This window comes from Eptatretus burgeri, chromosome 2 (assembly GCF_056783735.1).
Source record: "Eptatretus burgeri isolate ZD-2024b chromosome 2, Ebu_testis_v1, whole genome shotgun sequence".
Taxonomy (NCBI): Eukaryota; Metazoa; Chordata; class Myxini; order Myxiniformes; family Myxinidae; genus Eptatretus; species Eptatretus burgeri.
In genome coordinates this window covers 24,086,393-24,102,252 of record NC_140962.1, presented here as the reverse complement: position 1 = coordinate 24,102,252, position 15,860 = coordinate 24,086,393, and the positions used below count along the sequence as shown (strand labels likewise).

Below are 15,860 nucleotides of genomic sequence, written 5' to 3'. Positions count from 1 at the left end.
ACTTCATGGAAATATAAATGGTGGATGTCGGAGTCAACCTTCCCATGCTGTAATCATGTGTCCCAGACGTAATGACGTAGCATGAAAGGCATACAGAGAGAAAAGTACCACAACTTTAATATATTGATGATGGTGCACTCAGATATATATATATATATATATATATATATATATATATATATATATATATATATATATATATATATATATATATATACATATATATATATATATATACATATATATATATATATATATACACATATATATATATAGAGCCTGGTGTTGGCGCAGTGGTTAGGGCAGTGGCTTGGGATCCAAAAGGTCCTGAGTTCAAGCCCCGTTGGTCCACTGAATTAATACACCAGGGGGTTGACTCAGCCTGTCATCCTTCCGAGGTCGGCGAAATGAGTACCAGTGTACTGGGCCGGTGTATACCCTGGTTAAAATAGGTGTACCATATCCCTGTGTTGTAAGAGGCGACCAGGGTTGCGTCAGGAAGGGCATCTGGCACGCGTAAAACATGTGCCAAATCACTATGCGGATCATACGGATGATCCGCTGTGGCGACCCCGAACGGGAGCAGCCGAAAGAAGAAGATATATATATATATATATATATATATATATATATATATATATATATATATATATATATATATATATATATATATATATATATATCTGTTATAATACCAAGCTTGCACACTAAAAACTCGGCTCACCGTCACACGATCCCCATGAAATTGCTGTGGCACTTAGCGGACATGCCGACAATGTTTGAGAAGTCTTGGCGTTCCACAGTACCACTTGCATTTTGCACAATGCGTATTTTTGTCATTCTCTGTGTACGGTCTGTCGTCTGATACCAGCTATGTTGTACTGCTATCCCGTGCATGTGCACGGGTATCGCTAGTGTATATATATATATATATATATATATATATATATATATATATATATATATATATATATATATATATATATATATATATATATATATATATATATGTCTCGTCATATTCTCCCAAGACAAATATACAATCTATATATTACTAAAAATGTCATCTTGTATATATGTTTGTATGTATGTATGTTCCCGAAATACAGCCAAAACGGTACACGATAGCGCAAAAATCTTTGGCCCACCTTACTTACCATTCTCCTGCGGTGTGCAGTATCAAGTGTCGTTCAAATCGGCAACAAAAAAATTATTAAAAAATCAATTCCCGTTTCAGTCAAGTACTCTTCGGGAGTATTTGATCAATGCAAACAACCTCAGCGGTATAGTTCCCTGGAGCTATCTTTTTTTTTTCCTTGAAATGATTTATTTAAAAATCTCAAACATTTAGCATGGACAAAGAACGATTTATTTTTAAGCATAAAATAAACCGCCATTTGATCTAATACTTCGGTGTTCATTAATAAATAAAATTGTGTTTAGAAGATGACACACAATAATTTCTTTGACTTTCTTTTCTCCGTTTTGTTCTTCACATTGACGCGCAATATCAAACTTCATTCAAACTGGGCAACGAAAAAAATTATTAAAAAATCAATTCCCGATTCATTCAAGTACTCTTTGGGAGTATTTGATCAATGCAAACAACCTCAGCAGTATAGTTCGCTGGAGCTATCTTTTTTTTTTTCTTGAAATTAAATTTTATCAACCGCTGTCACAACGGGAACCCAACAGGTTCACGGGTCGTCTATTATACATAAAGCTTAACTAACTAACTGACTTACTGACTGATTGATATTAATGTTCAGTATCTTTCGGGTGACGTGGGAAGCTGAAATTTTGCATGCCGATGGACATCAAGACAGATACACCGGGAAGAATCACAGAAACATCGGAAAGAGTCTGTCAATGATAATATCCAAAAGTAAGTGCAGCCTTGTTGTGCTCACTGTAGGTGAGCAAACCGAGACAATGTATACAGCACAGTGGTAAGTGTTACAATGTATATACTTTCAAAAAAATGTTAGTTTATACATTTATAAATATACCTTATGGTACTTTGGGTAAATGACATGGAAGTTGACATCGGGTAAATTACAGGGTAAAAGGGGAAGAGAGAGGAAATGCAAGAGCAGCAGAGCAGGTTTTTAGGACACATGAGCTGATTCCATTCGGTGCAGTTGCAGAGTCAGAGTTGAGGGTTGCCAGAAACTTTTCCACCTTCTCAGGTGCAAAAGACAGAATTCAGGAGCATTGGGTATGACTGGGAAGGATGGGTACAGAGAGAGGGGTCAGGGAAACTATTTTGAAGCAGTCACAGAATTGAGGCATTTGGCCTTTTCACGAGCAGTCTGCTGTGGTGCCATTTGAAGTGAGAAAAGGGATGAAAGTGGTGCATACACCAGCGACAGACTTGACAAGGCACCACCAGGTTTTCGAGGAGGGAGACAAGTTTGAAAGCTTGTTCTTGAGATTTAATACAGTCGCTGGCCATGAGACTTGTAGGAATTTGAAATGGACGAGTTTTCTCTCTGGATCCTGTTAGGACATGCTTAAAGGAAGGGGGAAATCTTGGGTAGACATCTGGCATCCTGGGCCTAACTTTTTTTATGATGCCATATTGTTTTGGGCATTGTGTAAAGTACCCACTTTCAGGTTTCATCATTTTTCTCTACTTCTAGTTACAGCTGTGCCAAAATGTGACATGTTCTTTGGAGTCCTCATGAAATTTCCTATAAAATGAGACTAGTTTAACCTTTCTGGGGCAATTGTCTGTATATTTGCGAATGAATAAGATTTTTAAAAAAAATCATAAAAAGGCATTTCTTTTTATTTTTACATGTAAGGGAAGGCAATGGAAATTTTTTTTAAACAAACCTCATATTACAAACATTGAAAATATGAAAATTTTCCACAGACTATATAAAAAGATTGTCTTAACAGCTTGGAACAGGTTCGCCTATACTATCTCACAAGACATATTACATTTGCAAAATGATATGCAGGAGACAATGTTTTTATGGCATCGTTTTGTGCTACAGCTCTTACAAAGACAGGTAAAAGTAACCTCCTCGGGTAGTTCACTAATGTAAGGATCTGGCTTTGGTGATGAGTCGTCAGCACTGATAGTCCATCCAAAATCTGTTGGAGCTTGTGGTGACTCCATGTTTAACACTGAAGCACAGGTGTACACCATGTAAAATGATCTATGTAAGTGAGCTCGTAATGAAGAATTTGTACAAGATAGGTTTAGCAAGTTTGGTACACGAGCTTGTGTGACAATTTCAACACGAAGTTTCTCAAATGTCTTCCACTTTGTACCTGGTTTGAGAACTTTGGCCAAGTATTCCTCTGCAAGCTCAAAGGATTGTGCGCTGGGTGAAAGACGTCGACTGAAGTTCTGTAGATATTTTTCTGAGTGTACTTTAAGTGATGACACTTTGGTTCCTATTTTACTTGTCACATCAGACCCAGGAAGAAAATGAGTGGCGAGAATGACTTCACTGACAGGACCAATCTTTCTGGCCAGAGTATGAATAGGGATGATGACTTTTGCTGACTTTCTCATCCAGAGTTCAGAGAGACCATTTTCATGAGGAAACTTCTAGAAATGAATTAGCAACACAAACACATCTGTGTCATTTGAAAATATGATTGCACGCTGTGATCATTGTTTAACTGAGTGGAAAATGTGAGGAATGAGGCACAAGTCGGCTTCTTCAATAGATGTCCGAAGTATGTCCTCGAATATGCTAACACAACTGCCTTTTACAGCTACTGAAGTGAACGGTACACTTTCAACGCCACTTACGACAGTTCTCACAGCCGATTAGCCAATAACTCCAGTAGAATCTGTTTCAGAGCATGTTGAATCAAAATTTTATTGTCAACCGATGCCCAGAACCTGTCCATTTGCACAGGAAGCTTCGTAGCAGGGGTAATGGACATCAAAGGTAGTGATGTAGTTGTTGAACAGAGGTAGTTCAACAGAAGATCTTCTTTCTTTATCTCTCTCTCTGCATTTTTGATCGATGATGGCAGGTAGCTATCAAATACATAGTCAACATGACTGAATCTGAGGATGTTGTTTACATGATTATCCAGTATTGTGAACAAGTCTTCAAATGTGTTGTCTCCCTTGATCAGCATTCTGTTAAACCGATTGATGACATAAACAGCAACGTTAGTTTTCAGTGTGTGCTCTTTTTAAAAAAATGAAATCTGTGAAATGAAAAAAAGACAAAAAAAAATGAAACTATGAAATCATAGTTAAGGATTTCTGCCATTGCCATTCATTCCTCTTTCCTTGGCATTGTGAACAATCCTTTGAGCTTGTAATAATTTTTTGACTATTTACAGGTTGCTGGTTGGATGACACACCTGAGCCTGTTTCACTTTGAAAAGTGGGTAGTTTTTGCTTGTGGATTTGAGCTGATAAAGGTTTTGAGCATGAGATGTACCTTTCCTCACGGAACATTGAATTCGCTTCTTTCCCTGTTGTCAAAAACTGGAGTAACTTTTTGGCATTTGATGCTGGCACACATTCATTGGTTAATATGTTGTGGAGCCTGACCTCACCTCCGCTGAGATATGGGTTTTCTCTGCTTTCGACATACTGCAGCATTTTTTGGATGTTGGCTTCCATTTGAATTCTGAGACTTTCTGTTAGCTCGTGGTGCATTCTCAGCTCATAATCAAATTGTGTAATGTTCAGTAGTCTTTGAAATGCTTTTCGAATAAGAAGTACCTCATCATAGGCAAGCTCCCATTCAGCAATATAGTCTTTTCATTTTGTTTGGCCAATGATCCCTCCAGTTGACTTCTGAGATCGGTTTATTGTCTGTTCTCGAGCCATATCGACAACAACTGCATTAAACTTTCCATTTTTTTTTCGAACAACAAAATGGCCTTTCATGAACTTATCATAAACCTCAGTGTGGCATCTCTCAAGATCCAGCATTTGCTCTAGGGACAGTGAACCCTATCTTAAGAAGTTAACTCTATCAAATATATGAAAAACAGGAAGTGCCTCCTTTACTGTGTGCAGGTAGAGGATCCAGTTTCCCTCCCTGTCAGCTCTAATGAGGCACTTCAGAAGACCTACAAGATGTAAGAATCCTTCCAGATACTTGAACTGCTCAGAACGCTCAACATTTTTCTGAGTGAAATCATCTAATGATTTGAGTGTATCTTCTGATGTTGTATTCAGCTCTTGAAACATGAGTTGTGCATCTTCTGTCTTCCTGGTTTGCATTGCATCGACTAAATCACTTCCTTGTGTAGTTAATGAAGCCTCGTCTTCCATGGTACTTAAAATACTTTCCATTTCAGACTCTACAATTTCTGCTCGCATGAACATTCCTTTCACTGACCTTACAGAGTTGCTACTTTTCAGGACACTTTCTGTCACTTTAGTACCAAGCACATGGTATTCAATAAGGACATTTTCTAACGCACTACCGACAATATACTTTCCAATGCACGCAAAGACTATTTTAGTTAAATGGAAGGATCCCATAAGAAGCACAATGTTGGGAAATTCATTTGAGGCTATTTGAATTTGAGCTGCAATATGGTAAACACCTTCATCACATTTGACTGGCAGTGCTGATTGCTGGAGATGCAAAAGTAGGCTTTGGAAATTTTTCATAACTGAATACACACTGTCATAAGTCGTACCTGGGTGTGGCAGTATTGGGAGAAAGCTAACATGTTGTAGAGGAACATTAGCTTTTGAGATTATGGCATGAATGTCAGACCATGTCAATGTACTTTGGTTGTTCAAACTGCTCACAGATTGTACCATACTTATCACTCTCTCCTCCTTAATCTCATTGCATGGTAAACTGAAAGCCTTTTCGGTGACTATCAAGTCTGATGGGATGGTCACATGCGTCGATGGTTTGCAATAAACTCTGAGCTGTTGACATGGAAGAAAAAAAAAATAATGACCGTTTTTACAGCCATTTTTCCCTGCTGTGCAGGGGTTTGGCTTTTTCTTGAGGCAATGTTTTATGGCCGGATGCCCTTCCTGACGCCAACCCTGGTCGCCTCTTACGACACACAGGGATATGGTACACCTATTCTAACCGGGGCATACACCGGGACCAGTACACTGGCACTCATTTCGCCGACCTCGGAAGGATGACAGGCTGAGTCAACCCCCTGGTGTTAATTCAGCAGCCAACGGGGCTTGAACTCAGGACCCTGGGATCCCAAGCCACCATCCTAACCACTAAGCCAACACCAGGCTTATTGACATGGAAGAAGGGCAGCCATATTATACATTAGTCATATTAAGTATATGTTAGTCATTAAAAAGGACTGATACAGATCTAAAAAAAAAAAGTACAAAACAAGTACGAATACAGAAAAAAGTACGAATACAAACAAAAAAGGACTAATACAGACATAAAATAGTACAAATTGGACAGTCGGGATTTTGGAGTGGACGAGTTTTGGGCATATGCGTATGATACCTTATCTCGGTTTTCATCATTTTTCTCTACTGGTTGCAGCTATGCCAAATAGTGGGGCAACTTAGCATAACAATTGTGCATTTTGTGAGGAAAGCACCAAATTTGGCACACTAGTAGCCTATCATATGATGAACAGATTTGGATATTGGGCCATCTCAAAATTTTTGATGGCAGTGGAAAATGGCTGCCACAGCCATCAGCGGCTGAATTTAAGATGTCACAATATCCAAATCTGTTCATAATATGATAGGCTACTAGTGTGCCAAATTTGGTGCTTTCCTCACAAAATGCACAATTGTTATGCTATATTTAGCTAAGTTGCCCCACTAAAATGCCAATGACCCCAGAAGGGTAAAACTAATCTCATTTTACAGGAAATTTCGTGAGGAATCCAAACAACACATCACATTTGCCACAGCTGTAACCAGAAGTAGAGAATAATGATGAAACACAAAATTAGGTACTTTACACAAATGCCCAAAACAATATGGCGTCGTAAAAAAAACTTCGGCCCAGGATGCCAGATGTCTACCCAAGATTTTTCCCTTCCTTTAAGCATGCCTTGACAGGATCTAGTGAGAAAACTCGTCCACCTCAAAATTCCTACAGGTCTTGTAGCCAGGGACTGGAGTAATTGGACAGATGTTGTTTTCTGCCTCTTCTAAGAGTAGAGACACACTTGTGGTAGGCTTTGTGGAATTATCTGAGGTTTCCTTCAGTTGGATTTGCCTTCAAGGGAGAGAATGTAAGTTCTTTTAAAGCAACTACCTCACCACAGGATTCATAGTACCAAGAGCGGGAGGATGGGTAAGATAATTGAAGATGAGGTAGGATGAATCAGTGCAGGAGAGAGTAGGTTTCTGCAGAAGAATTCCCAGGCTGAATTAATATCAGTGGTGGTAGACATTAGACCAGTCCTGAATTGGAGGAAAAAAAAAACTATCCCCTTTTACCCCATTCAAACAATGCCCTGGCATTCGTGGAATTTTTCAGGAACATATCCCCTGCAAATTTTGGAGTCATATCTATATACATATGTGTGTGTATATATATGTATATATATATATATATATATATATATATATATATATATATATATATATATATATATATATATATATATTGTTGCGGATTCGCGCCCGCCGGCGTGCGAACGGCCACGTAACTCGAATCGCGGCACGTCGCCCACCGGACGGACAATCCAGTCGTGACTCTCTCGGACTAACGCCGGGAACTAGTCACGGGTGGACCTTTCGGCCTCACCACGATCGTGCCAATCGGCCCCCCGCGTGGGATAGGGTTGCTTGCCAAATTCGACCTACCTAAGTACCCACACGGAGGGTAGACCGGGCGATCGCACCTCGCCGCAGGTCGACTTCGGACACGGGCCACTTTAAGCGACCCGTTCCGTACTATCGGGATAACCGAGCGGTGTTATCGTCGGCCCCGACGGTTCGATTAATTATCGGGCGTATTCAGCCCACTACCAACCCTTCACGTGAAGTAAGATGGAGATTCAATGAAAGAAAAGACGAAGCGAAACGGGAAAACAGTTCAACAATAAGCACATTTATTTCGCGATGGCACACGGAAAGCACACATATACAATTACACCAAAAGCAAATGTAAAAGGAGAAGAAACACACAATATTACACAAAAAGCAAATATAAAAGAAGAAGACAATGCAGAGCTATCCGACTACCGAGCACACGGCAACACTTATACAATTTTACTTCACAGACGGCGCCGACAACACATATACCCAAAGCAAAAGAAAAGGACCACCCTCAAGGATGAGGCGGGCCTAGGGCCGAGACCGCGTCGGGCCTACCCGTCTGATGATGAGACGCAAAGTGGCGGTGGCGCCCCAACTCCGCGGGCCTCGCGGACAGTGTCTGGTAGGGGGTGGGAAAGGGGCCCCCTTGTCGCACTATCTCAGCGCGGGGGGAAACAGGAGGGGGTTGTTGATGCTCGGGGGAAAGGAGGATATCTCCCTGGCTCGGGTCCCGCGACGAGCGTCTCCACCACGACCTCGGTCGCGCCGCCGGCCTCTCCCTCCGCAGCTCCCCGACTCCGACGCGAGCACCCCCTCAACCGCCTTCGCCGCCGCCGCCTCTCCACAGCTTCGTCCGATCGCCCTCTCCGTCTCCTCTCTTGACTCGTCCCAACTCTTCACTGTCTCCGCGAACTCCCAACTGCGAACTGCGAACTGCGTTGACTGACGAACGCAGCCGTTTATATCCCCCGTGGCCTCGCTCCTTCACCTTTGACCCTTTACCTCCGACCCTTCACCTCTAACTGGCTCCCCATTGGACCGAGGAAAAGTGGGCGTGAATGCTTTTTGATCCATGAATTTGCATATAGCGACCACACTCCAACGCCCTGGAGGCGGGGCCAAATCGCCCCACGCTCACCGATAGGACGGAACAGAAGTGGGCGTGAGTCGTTTTTTATCCGTTTTCCTCGGAAAGTCTGTGATGTTTCTGAACACGCTGCTCGGTGCGCGCCCTGCACGAGTCCAGTATCGGTGCCCACAAGTGGCGCAAGAATGGTGGTGATGCGATGGTGGCGAGTTGTGACGGTAAAGGTCGTGGCTGTTGTTGTGAAGCGGCGTTGTGGTTGGTGGTTGTTGTGTGATGGCTGTTGAGACGTGGTTGGTGGTGGTAGTAATGGCGGCTGGTCCAAAATAAAGATAGTAAAAGAAAAACGGCTATCTAAAAGGGTCGCAGCCCACTTGAATGACATTTATTCCCTCTAAACAACGGGTTTGGGCCTAACTACACATATACTTACAGAGATATCTCACCTAAGGGACCTGAATGGTGGTTTGTGAATTTCGTCAACCACAACAATATATATATATATATATATATATATATATATATATATATATATATATATATATATATATATATATATATATATATATATATATATATATATATATATATTCCCCTCAATGCTCAATCATTTTTAAATGCAGAGAAAACAAATATGACAGCTGAATAGTGAGTATTATCTTTGAGCTATTCTGTCAGCATTTAGCCTGTTCTCCAGATAATAAGGAGCAGATAAATGAATGTGGGTTCCAGCTGGCTCATGGTGATAACTCATATCAGAATATGTGAATTGCCATGTGCTGTTTGACCGAAACGTGGTTTGTGGTCACGTGGTTTGCTGGGTGAGGCTATCAAATTTATTTACCTCCACAAAATGCACTCTCAAACCCACACAAAAGGTCTGCAAAACAGTATGTGCTCTGTCCTCTGGTAGCTTTTATAATTTTCTCGCAGAATATTGTGACTGCAGTGAAAAGAAGACAGTTAATTGTGGGTTTGCTGGTCGGTGATTCAAGATGAGTCGTATCTGACGAGACCTTCCTTTCGTCTCATCGTCTTCCATTGCCCACAAAATGACTCACACGTTGCTCGTTTTCTTTTAAAGCTTTTAACTTCTGCAGAAGTGATGCAGAAAGTCTTCAGGGGGAACCTTAAATGCTTTCACAACAACCCATATTGTTTAGGAAACAAGTATGGTAGTTTGAAACTGCTGATAATACTGAATATGAAAACAAACAGAATAATGATTTCACTTTCTGCTGATGTTCTTATCAGTGGTTTTAAAGGGAAAATCGTGAATCCTTTTCATCCAATGGTTTTTTTTAATATTGATTTTGGATCTATGCAAAGTCATATTGTACGATACCAGATGTCAAAGTTGGGACAATGACCTTGTCGGTAAATAGAAAGTAATCATATTACAAAATATATATAGTGACACCAAATAGTTACATGTGAAAACTATATGCATTGTTATACTTATTTTGAGTTGTTCTGAATGATTCCGAGTACCTCGTTCGCAGAACATTTTGAACCCTTCCCTCCGACTTCACCGATTCTGATGTATATACACTTAGTCGCATCCTCCTGCACCCCCTAATCTTCCATCTCCTTCACTCTCTCCCTTCGCTTCTGTCATGCTCAGAATACCTCACCTCATCACTGTATGAAAATATTCAAACAAAATAATATTCACCGTATGAAACAGTGTTTTTGTAAAATCAATACATGCCTCCAAGCTTTGTCAGCGGGACAAAAAGGGTTCTTTCAAAAAAGCCCTGTAAATTAGTAAACACCACGAATAATGCAAGGGTGCTAAAATTCCAAAAGTCTTTACAAAGATTTTTTTTTTTAAATCTCTCCTCCTCTTCCCTTTAAAAGGGATGAGGTCCGAGATTTTTTTTTTAAATCTCTCCTCCTCTTCCCTTTAAAAGGGATGAGGTCCGATGGCACCAAGCTTCTGCCCTACCTATAAAGTGATTTAAAAATCACTTCCACCCTAAAAACGTTCTCTTATATATGCCTCCTTTCCTTCCCTTCGTCCTTTCTCTTCTCAACCTTCTTTTTATCTTCTTTTTCAACCTTTCCCACACTCATATAACCTGTTTTCTCACTCAAATCAACCTCGCTTCTATTTAGTTTCCTTTACTCATTTTTAATTTTTCTGAGTGGCTTGGTGGTTGAGTGGTTACATTTCCTTCACAGTTGTAGGTTCGATTCACATGGCTGCTGAGTGGAAATTTCCCACACCTCGGTATGGAGTGGCGACCTGTCCAGGATTGATTGTTTATAACCAGTGAAACGTTCACAACTTGTCACAACTTGTCACGGGTGGCACGACGGTCTGTTAAGAGCATGGGGGCTCAACCACCCATTCCCCACCTCTCTCCATGCGCCCACACTATATAGATGGTCATTCATGCCATTATCACTTTGCATGGACTTTAGCTGTGACTCAAATATCATTAAGAAGAGAAATGTGAGATTGAGGCTGAAAATACACAATAGAAACCAAGAGGTTTTTTTAAAGGTCTCTTTCTAAAACACAAAGTACCAACATGGTTTTATATTACTATTTATGCCAATTTATCAGTTTTCATTTCTGATGATGTCACAACTAATGTGCTCTGTAAAGCTCTTGGACTTTTTTTTAATCTCGGATAACTATAGTAGGTAATTCATGCTTAACAAGTAAACAAAATAGTGGAACTATTAGCTGCCTGTTTTTAAACATGTGAGAGTACAAGGCAGCAGAGTAAAACGAGACCTTGAGAGGGGCTCGACGTTCCACACAACACAATTTGTGCTGAGCTGAGGAATTCAAAGAATGCAGAGGGAGAGAAGCACGATATTGTGAACTCACAGTTTTCTCCCAAATGATTTAAGTTTCCGCAGAACACATTATGGGAGGAAGATGGTCCTTGGAAGATGGTGGTGAGGGGGGAGGGGAGATAAGGAGGAAAAAATGGACAAATAAATAATTATTAGTGAATTAAACATTTTTGTTTTTCTTGCTGTGGCGAGGGGCCGACGTGCAGATCCAAAATGGAAATGTGAAAAAATGTTTACGGTGTACACGTACATGTGTAAAGGAAAATCCTTCAGCCATCATAAAACAATTTTGATAATGTAGCAATTCGTGTAATGTCATAGAGTGATCAGTGTGGGATGATTATCATGATTTAGCTTAATTGTTTGGGGAATCTCCAAATGAAAATTTAAAAATATTTCTATGAAAAGTGCATACCCTTTGCCAAGAGACAAGTGTATTAAGAGTGTGCGATGATGGTGACGATGATGATGATTATGATGATGATAGAAAGATATCCTGGATTACATCGAGGTTGAGTTGATTCGATTGGTGGTCCCTTTTGAGTGTAGCTCACCAAGGTGGAATACCATGTTCAAATATTATATACTATGAATGGGTTGTCCACCAATGTCGTAATTCTTGTAAAAGTGCATTCATGTCATTGTGTTGTGCATGTCACAGATGTACAAGCTCCCTGAATTAGCCTTGGAATACTGAAAAATGTTTGCATGAATGATTTATCCAATGAAAGTGAATGTTTCTGTTCTTCCAAAGGTTTTTTTTTTCTTCTGCATGTGAATGAATGGGATCATTCTTTCCTTTGCACAATTGCTAGTTAGAACATGGTGCTGCCTATAACCCTTGATAGTCAGTCAATATTTTAGCATGAAAATCAGCTTCAACACACTTTGGTCAGATAATCAAACTGTAGGCTATGGCCTAATCATTTTGAAAGACATTGCATGATCTTAAAGGGCCTCCAAGCAAGTATGACCAGATGGTACAGCCAGATTAACTTATTCTTCCAAGAATAGTGTAATCTAGAATGCAACTTCTTCCTGTGAAACATCAGCATTACAGGTTTTAGACAAATCCTATATGCCTTTATAAATTGATCTCAAACTATACAACTCATCAGTGAGTGCACAATGTCTAAGCCAGCCATCATCTGAATTTTGTATGACATGCTTCAAGAAAGGAAGTGCTATTTTGATTTATGATAATTTGGATTTCACTGACTGATGGTCAATATGCCAAAGACAAATCTAGCTCGAACTTCAGTATTAATTTGACAATATGTTATGATACTGATCAGTTGACTATTAATTAGCTTATGGAATTAATGAGCATAGTGTCCTACACAAATTGAAATCGAGATGGTACAACCCTTGGCAATTTGTCACATGCTGGAGACAATCATATTCAAAGGCCCAGAGCGGATAGAATGGTCTTTGTGTTCCCATGGCCATGATAATCGTGCTGTGTGTGAGGGGGACTGGCGGGGAGCGTCGGCCTCTGTCCGAGAGAGGCCTTCTGTTTATGCATGTCCTGGCATGGCCTGCTGGCTGTCCAGTGTGCGTGCTAGCCTCACAAAGCGAACAGAGGGCCATGATTGTTGGAACGCGTCTTGTTCGAGGTGGGGTTCATTGCGGCTAAGTCGAGACGGTACAGCTGAAACGTTTCTCAGGAGCTCCCGCAGAGTTCCTGGGGATCGAGGTATGGAGCTCTTGCTTCGATGCCGCAGGTTTATGAGTCAGGGTTAAAAAAAAAATTGTATTTTGCTTTCTGCCTTTGGAAAATGTCACAGATGGTAAATATTTACCTGTAGCAAACTGTTTGTCGGTACACACATGAACTGGTTTTAGCTCAGTGGGCTTACCTTTACATAAGCACCAGTCTGTTTGTGGTTTCCACTGAATACATGTGCCTCACAAGGTTTCCTGACCTTCAGCTACAACCGATGCAATTTTACAATGTAATTATCACAATGTGCATAGCGAGGGGTAGTTACCAAAGACAATCTGTCTTTGCCAAAACTGGTCACCAAAGATTTTTTGTCATCCAGATCAGTTACATTGACATATCAAAAGCCCAATTTATGGCCACAAAAGGCATTTTCACACAATACTACACGCTGCTAAAATTTTATACAATCATAAAATTATGCAAACAATTAATTAATCAATAGACATTGGATGCAATGAGGTGATCATACAAACGTGGTGACAAAGCATTGTTGGAGGCTTTGGGAAGAGAATGACGTGTATAGAAAAGATTATTTGGTCTTGCTTTGAGAAGGTGTAGCCTTGATCCGCAGGGAGCCTGCCCTCAATGTCACACAGTCTATCGGAACATGCTCTGATGCATTTTATAGTTGTTTTGATTTTGTCATAGCTTTTGTATAACTCTTTGAAAAACCAAATTAATTGTGTTTAAGAAACTTTCAAAAGTGCACATTTCAGAGCAATGCATGGAATTCTCGATTTCACAACTTAAAAGTTAATGTTGAAACTTGTACGACATTTCGAAAATCTTTCTTCTCTTAGTAAATCTGCCGACAAGCTATGACCCCCCCCCCCCCCCGCTGGAATTAACGATAATGTACTTGAATGCTTGAAACAAATCTATTGAGATTCTCGGTGCTCCATTTGATCTGATGCGTTGCTCAGAGGAGTTTATAGAATAATCTGAGGATAAAAAGACACCAGCAAATATAACAATTTCTGGGGGGAATGGCCCAAGTCGAAAGTTTCACATACAGGAATCAGGTCTTCATCTGGAATCACTCTGTGATTGAAGCATTATACTGAGCCATGACACATAAGCAATTGTGAGAGCTGGTGGTGCCTTTTGTATTATTGGTAATTAACTGTCTCGACTACAAGTTGTTCTTCGAAAATAGCTGTTTTTTTACTTTATAAAAAGGTATTAAAAAATCAAATTGGACCCTTATTTGGAGGCATCACAGTCAATTTTTATGCAAGTCTATCTCCATCTATCAAGTGCAGCCTGTGGCTGCTGGTTGCATCATTGGTTGGGACACGGCTATGCCGCTGATGCAGTGTCCCCCTTACCAGTACACTCGTGTTCATTTTGCGACCTCAGAAGGATGACAGACTGAGTCAACCTCCTGGTGTATATTAATTCAGCAGCCAACGGGGCTTGAACTCAGGACTCTAGGATCCCAAGCTGCCACCCTCACCACTAAGCCAACACCAGGCTTGCAAGTCTATCTGATCTCTAGTATGTAAGTTTTATGGTGACACTAACTAACAAATTCTCACAAATATGAAAAAGTTAAAAAAAATGAATAAGGTGAATTTGGACAAGGCATTTTTCTTATTAGAGATATCAGGGCGCAATCCAAAAGTTGTATGAAAAAGATACTCACAGTAATAGGCCAATCCTGGTCTTGGACTGTTGGTGTTCCCAATTGAACTAAGAACTAGTCTTGCTTGTGATGGCGAGTGTAGATCTGTGTACAACAATGTATCACGGCATCAACAGAACGTTGACCGAGGTATGCTAACCACCAAGCAAGGAGAAACTGACCTTTCAGGCACTAAACCTTCAAAGGAGCAATGAGTGTTCTGACGAATGGTTAACGTCCGAAACGCCAATTTCTCATTGCTTCCCACAGTGGTTAGCATTCCACAATCAACATTCCATTGTTCCATCAATTATTTGCAAATGAACCTCTGGCTCAATGAGGTAAGGCTCCCAGGTTCATTATCCCATATACCACATACGTTTAGACATTGGCTAACAATGTTCTTGTAATTGCTGGAAAAGTACACTGACATCCATGATTGTCTTTATCACGTATGTGACATATGTACAAGCTCCTTCATGAGCCTGATATGACTGTGAAAAGAAGGCATTCCAATATTTTGAAGATGGCTCTGATGACATCTGAAGATGACATGTCTCGGAAGATGGCTCTGATCACATGTCTGGCATTGAGGACTTCCATAAATTGTTGGGAAAGCAGAAGCAGCATGTCCAGGATATAGTGACCTGGTCCGAATCCAAATTGATGGCCGGAAATCAAGCCATTGGAGAAGAGGAAGAATTTAATGTCGGAAGCAATGATGGATTCCATGACCTTGCTGATGATTGGGAGCAGACTGATTGGTCAGTAGTTCCAGGGATCTGTTTTTGCACCTTTTTCATGCAGAGCGGTAATGTTTGCTGATTTCCAAGCAGACAGCAGATGACCTTGAGTAAATGAGAGGGTGAATTTTTTTAAAACTGTGTTGTATTATAGA

At 40.5% G+C, this 15,860-nt stretch overlaps 2 protein-coding genes across 4 annotated transcripts in view; one reads left to right on the top strand and one right to left on the bottom strand.

Moving 5' to 3' along the window:
• SPAG16 (sperm associated antigen 16) overlaps nt 1-15,225 on the bottom strand; it is a 253,165-nt gene extending 237,940 nt beyond the window's left edge. The window contains exons 1-2 of the mRNA XM_085865943.1: nt 14,984-15,225; nt 11,644-11,700 (exon numbers count right to left, since the gene is read on the bottom strand). The gene's annotated coding sequence lies outside the window, so the exon portion shown is untranslated. The remainder of the gene's footprint in view (nt 1-11,643; nt 11,701-14,983) is intronic.
• Nucleotides 1-15,860, top strand: part of LOC147031601 (receptor tyrosine-protein kinase erbB-4-like) — a 219,296-nt gene that overhangs the window by 11,994 nt on the left and 191,442 nt on the right. Inside the window, exon 1 of one of the 3 annotated variants that reach the window (XM_085865878.1) lies at nt 5,028-5,070. The exons of the other annotated variants lie outside the window; for them this stretch is intronic. Coding sequence (XP_085722004.1) covers nt 5,043-5,070 — 28 coding nt within the window. The 5' untranslated portion in view covers nt 5,028-5,042. Of the gene's footprint in view, nt 1-5,027; nt 5,071-15,860 lie in introns of those variants that run through there. 3 annotated transcript variants of the gene reach the window in all.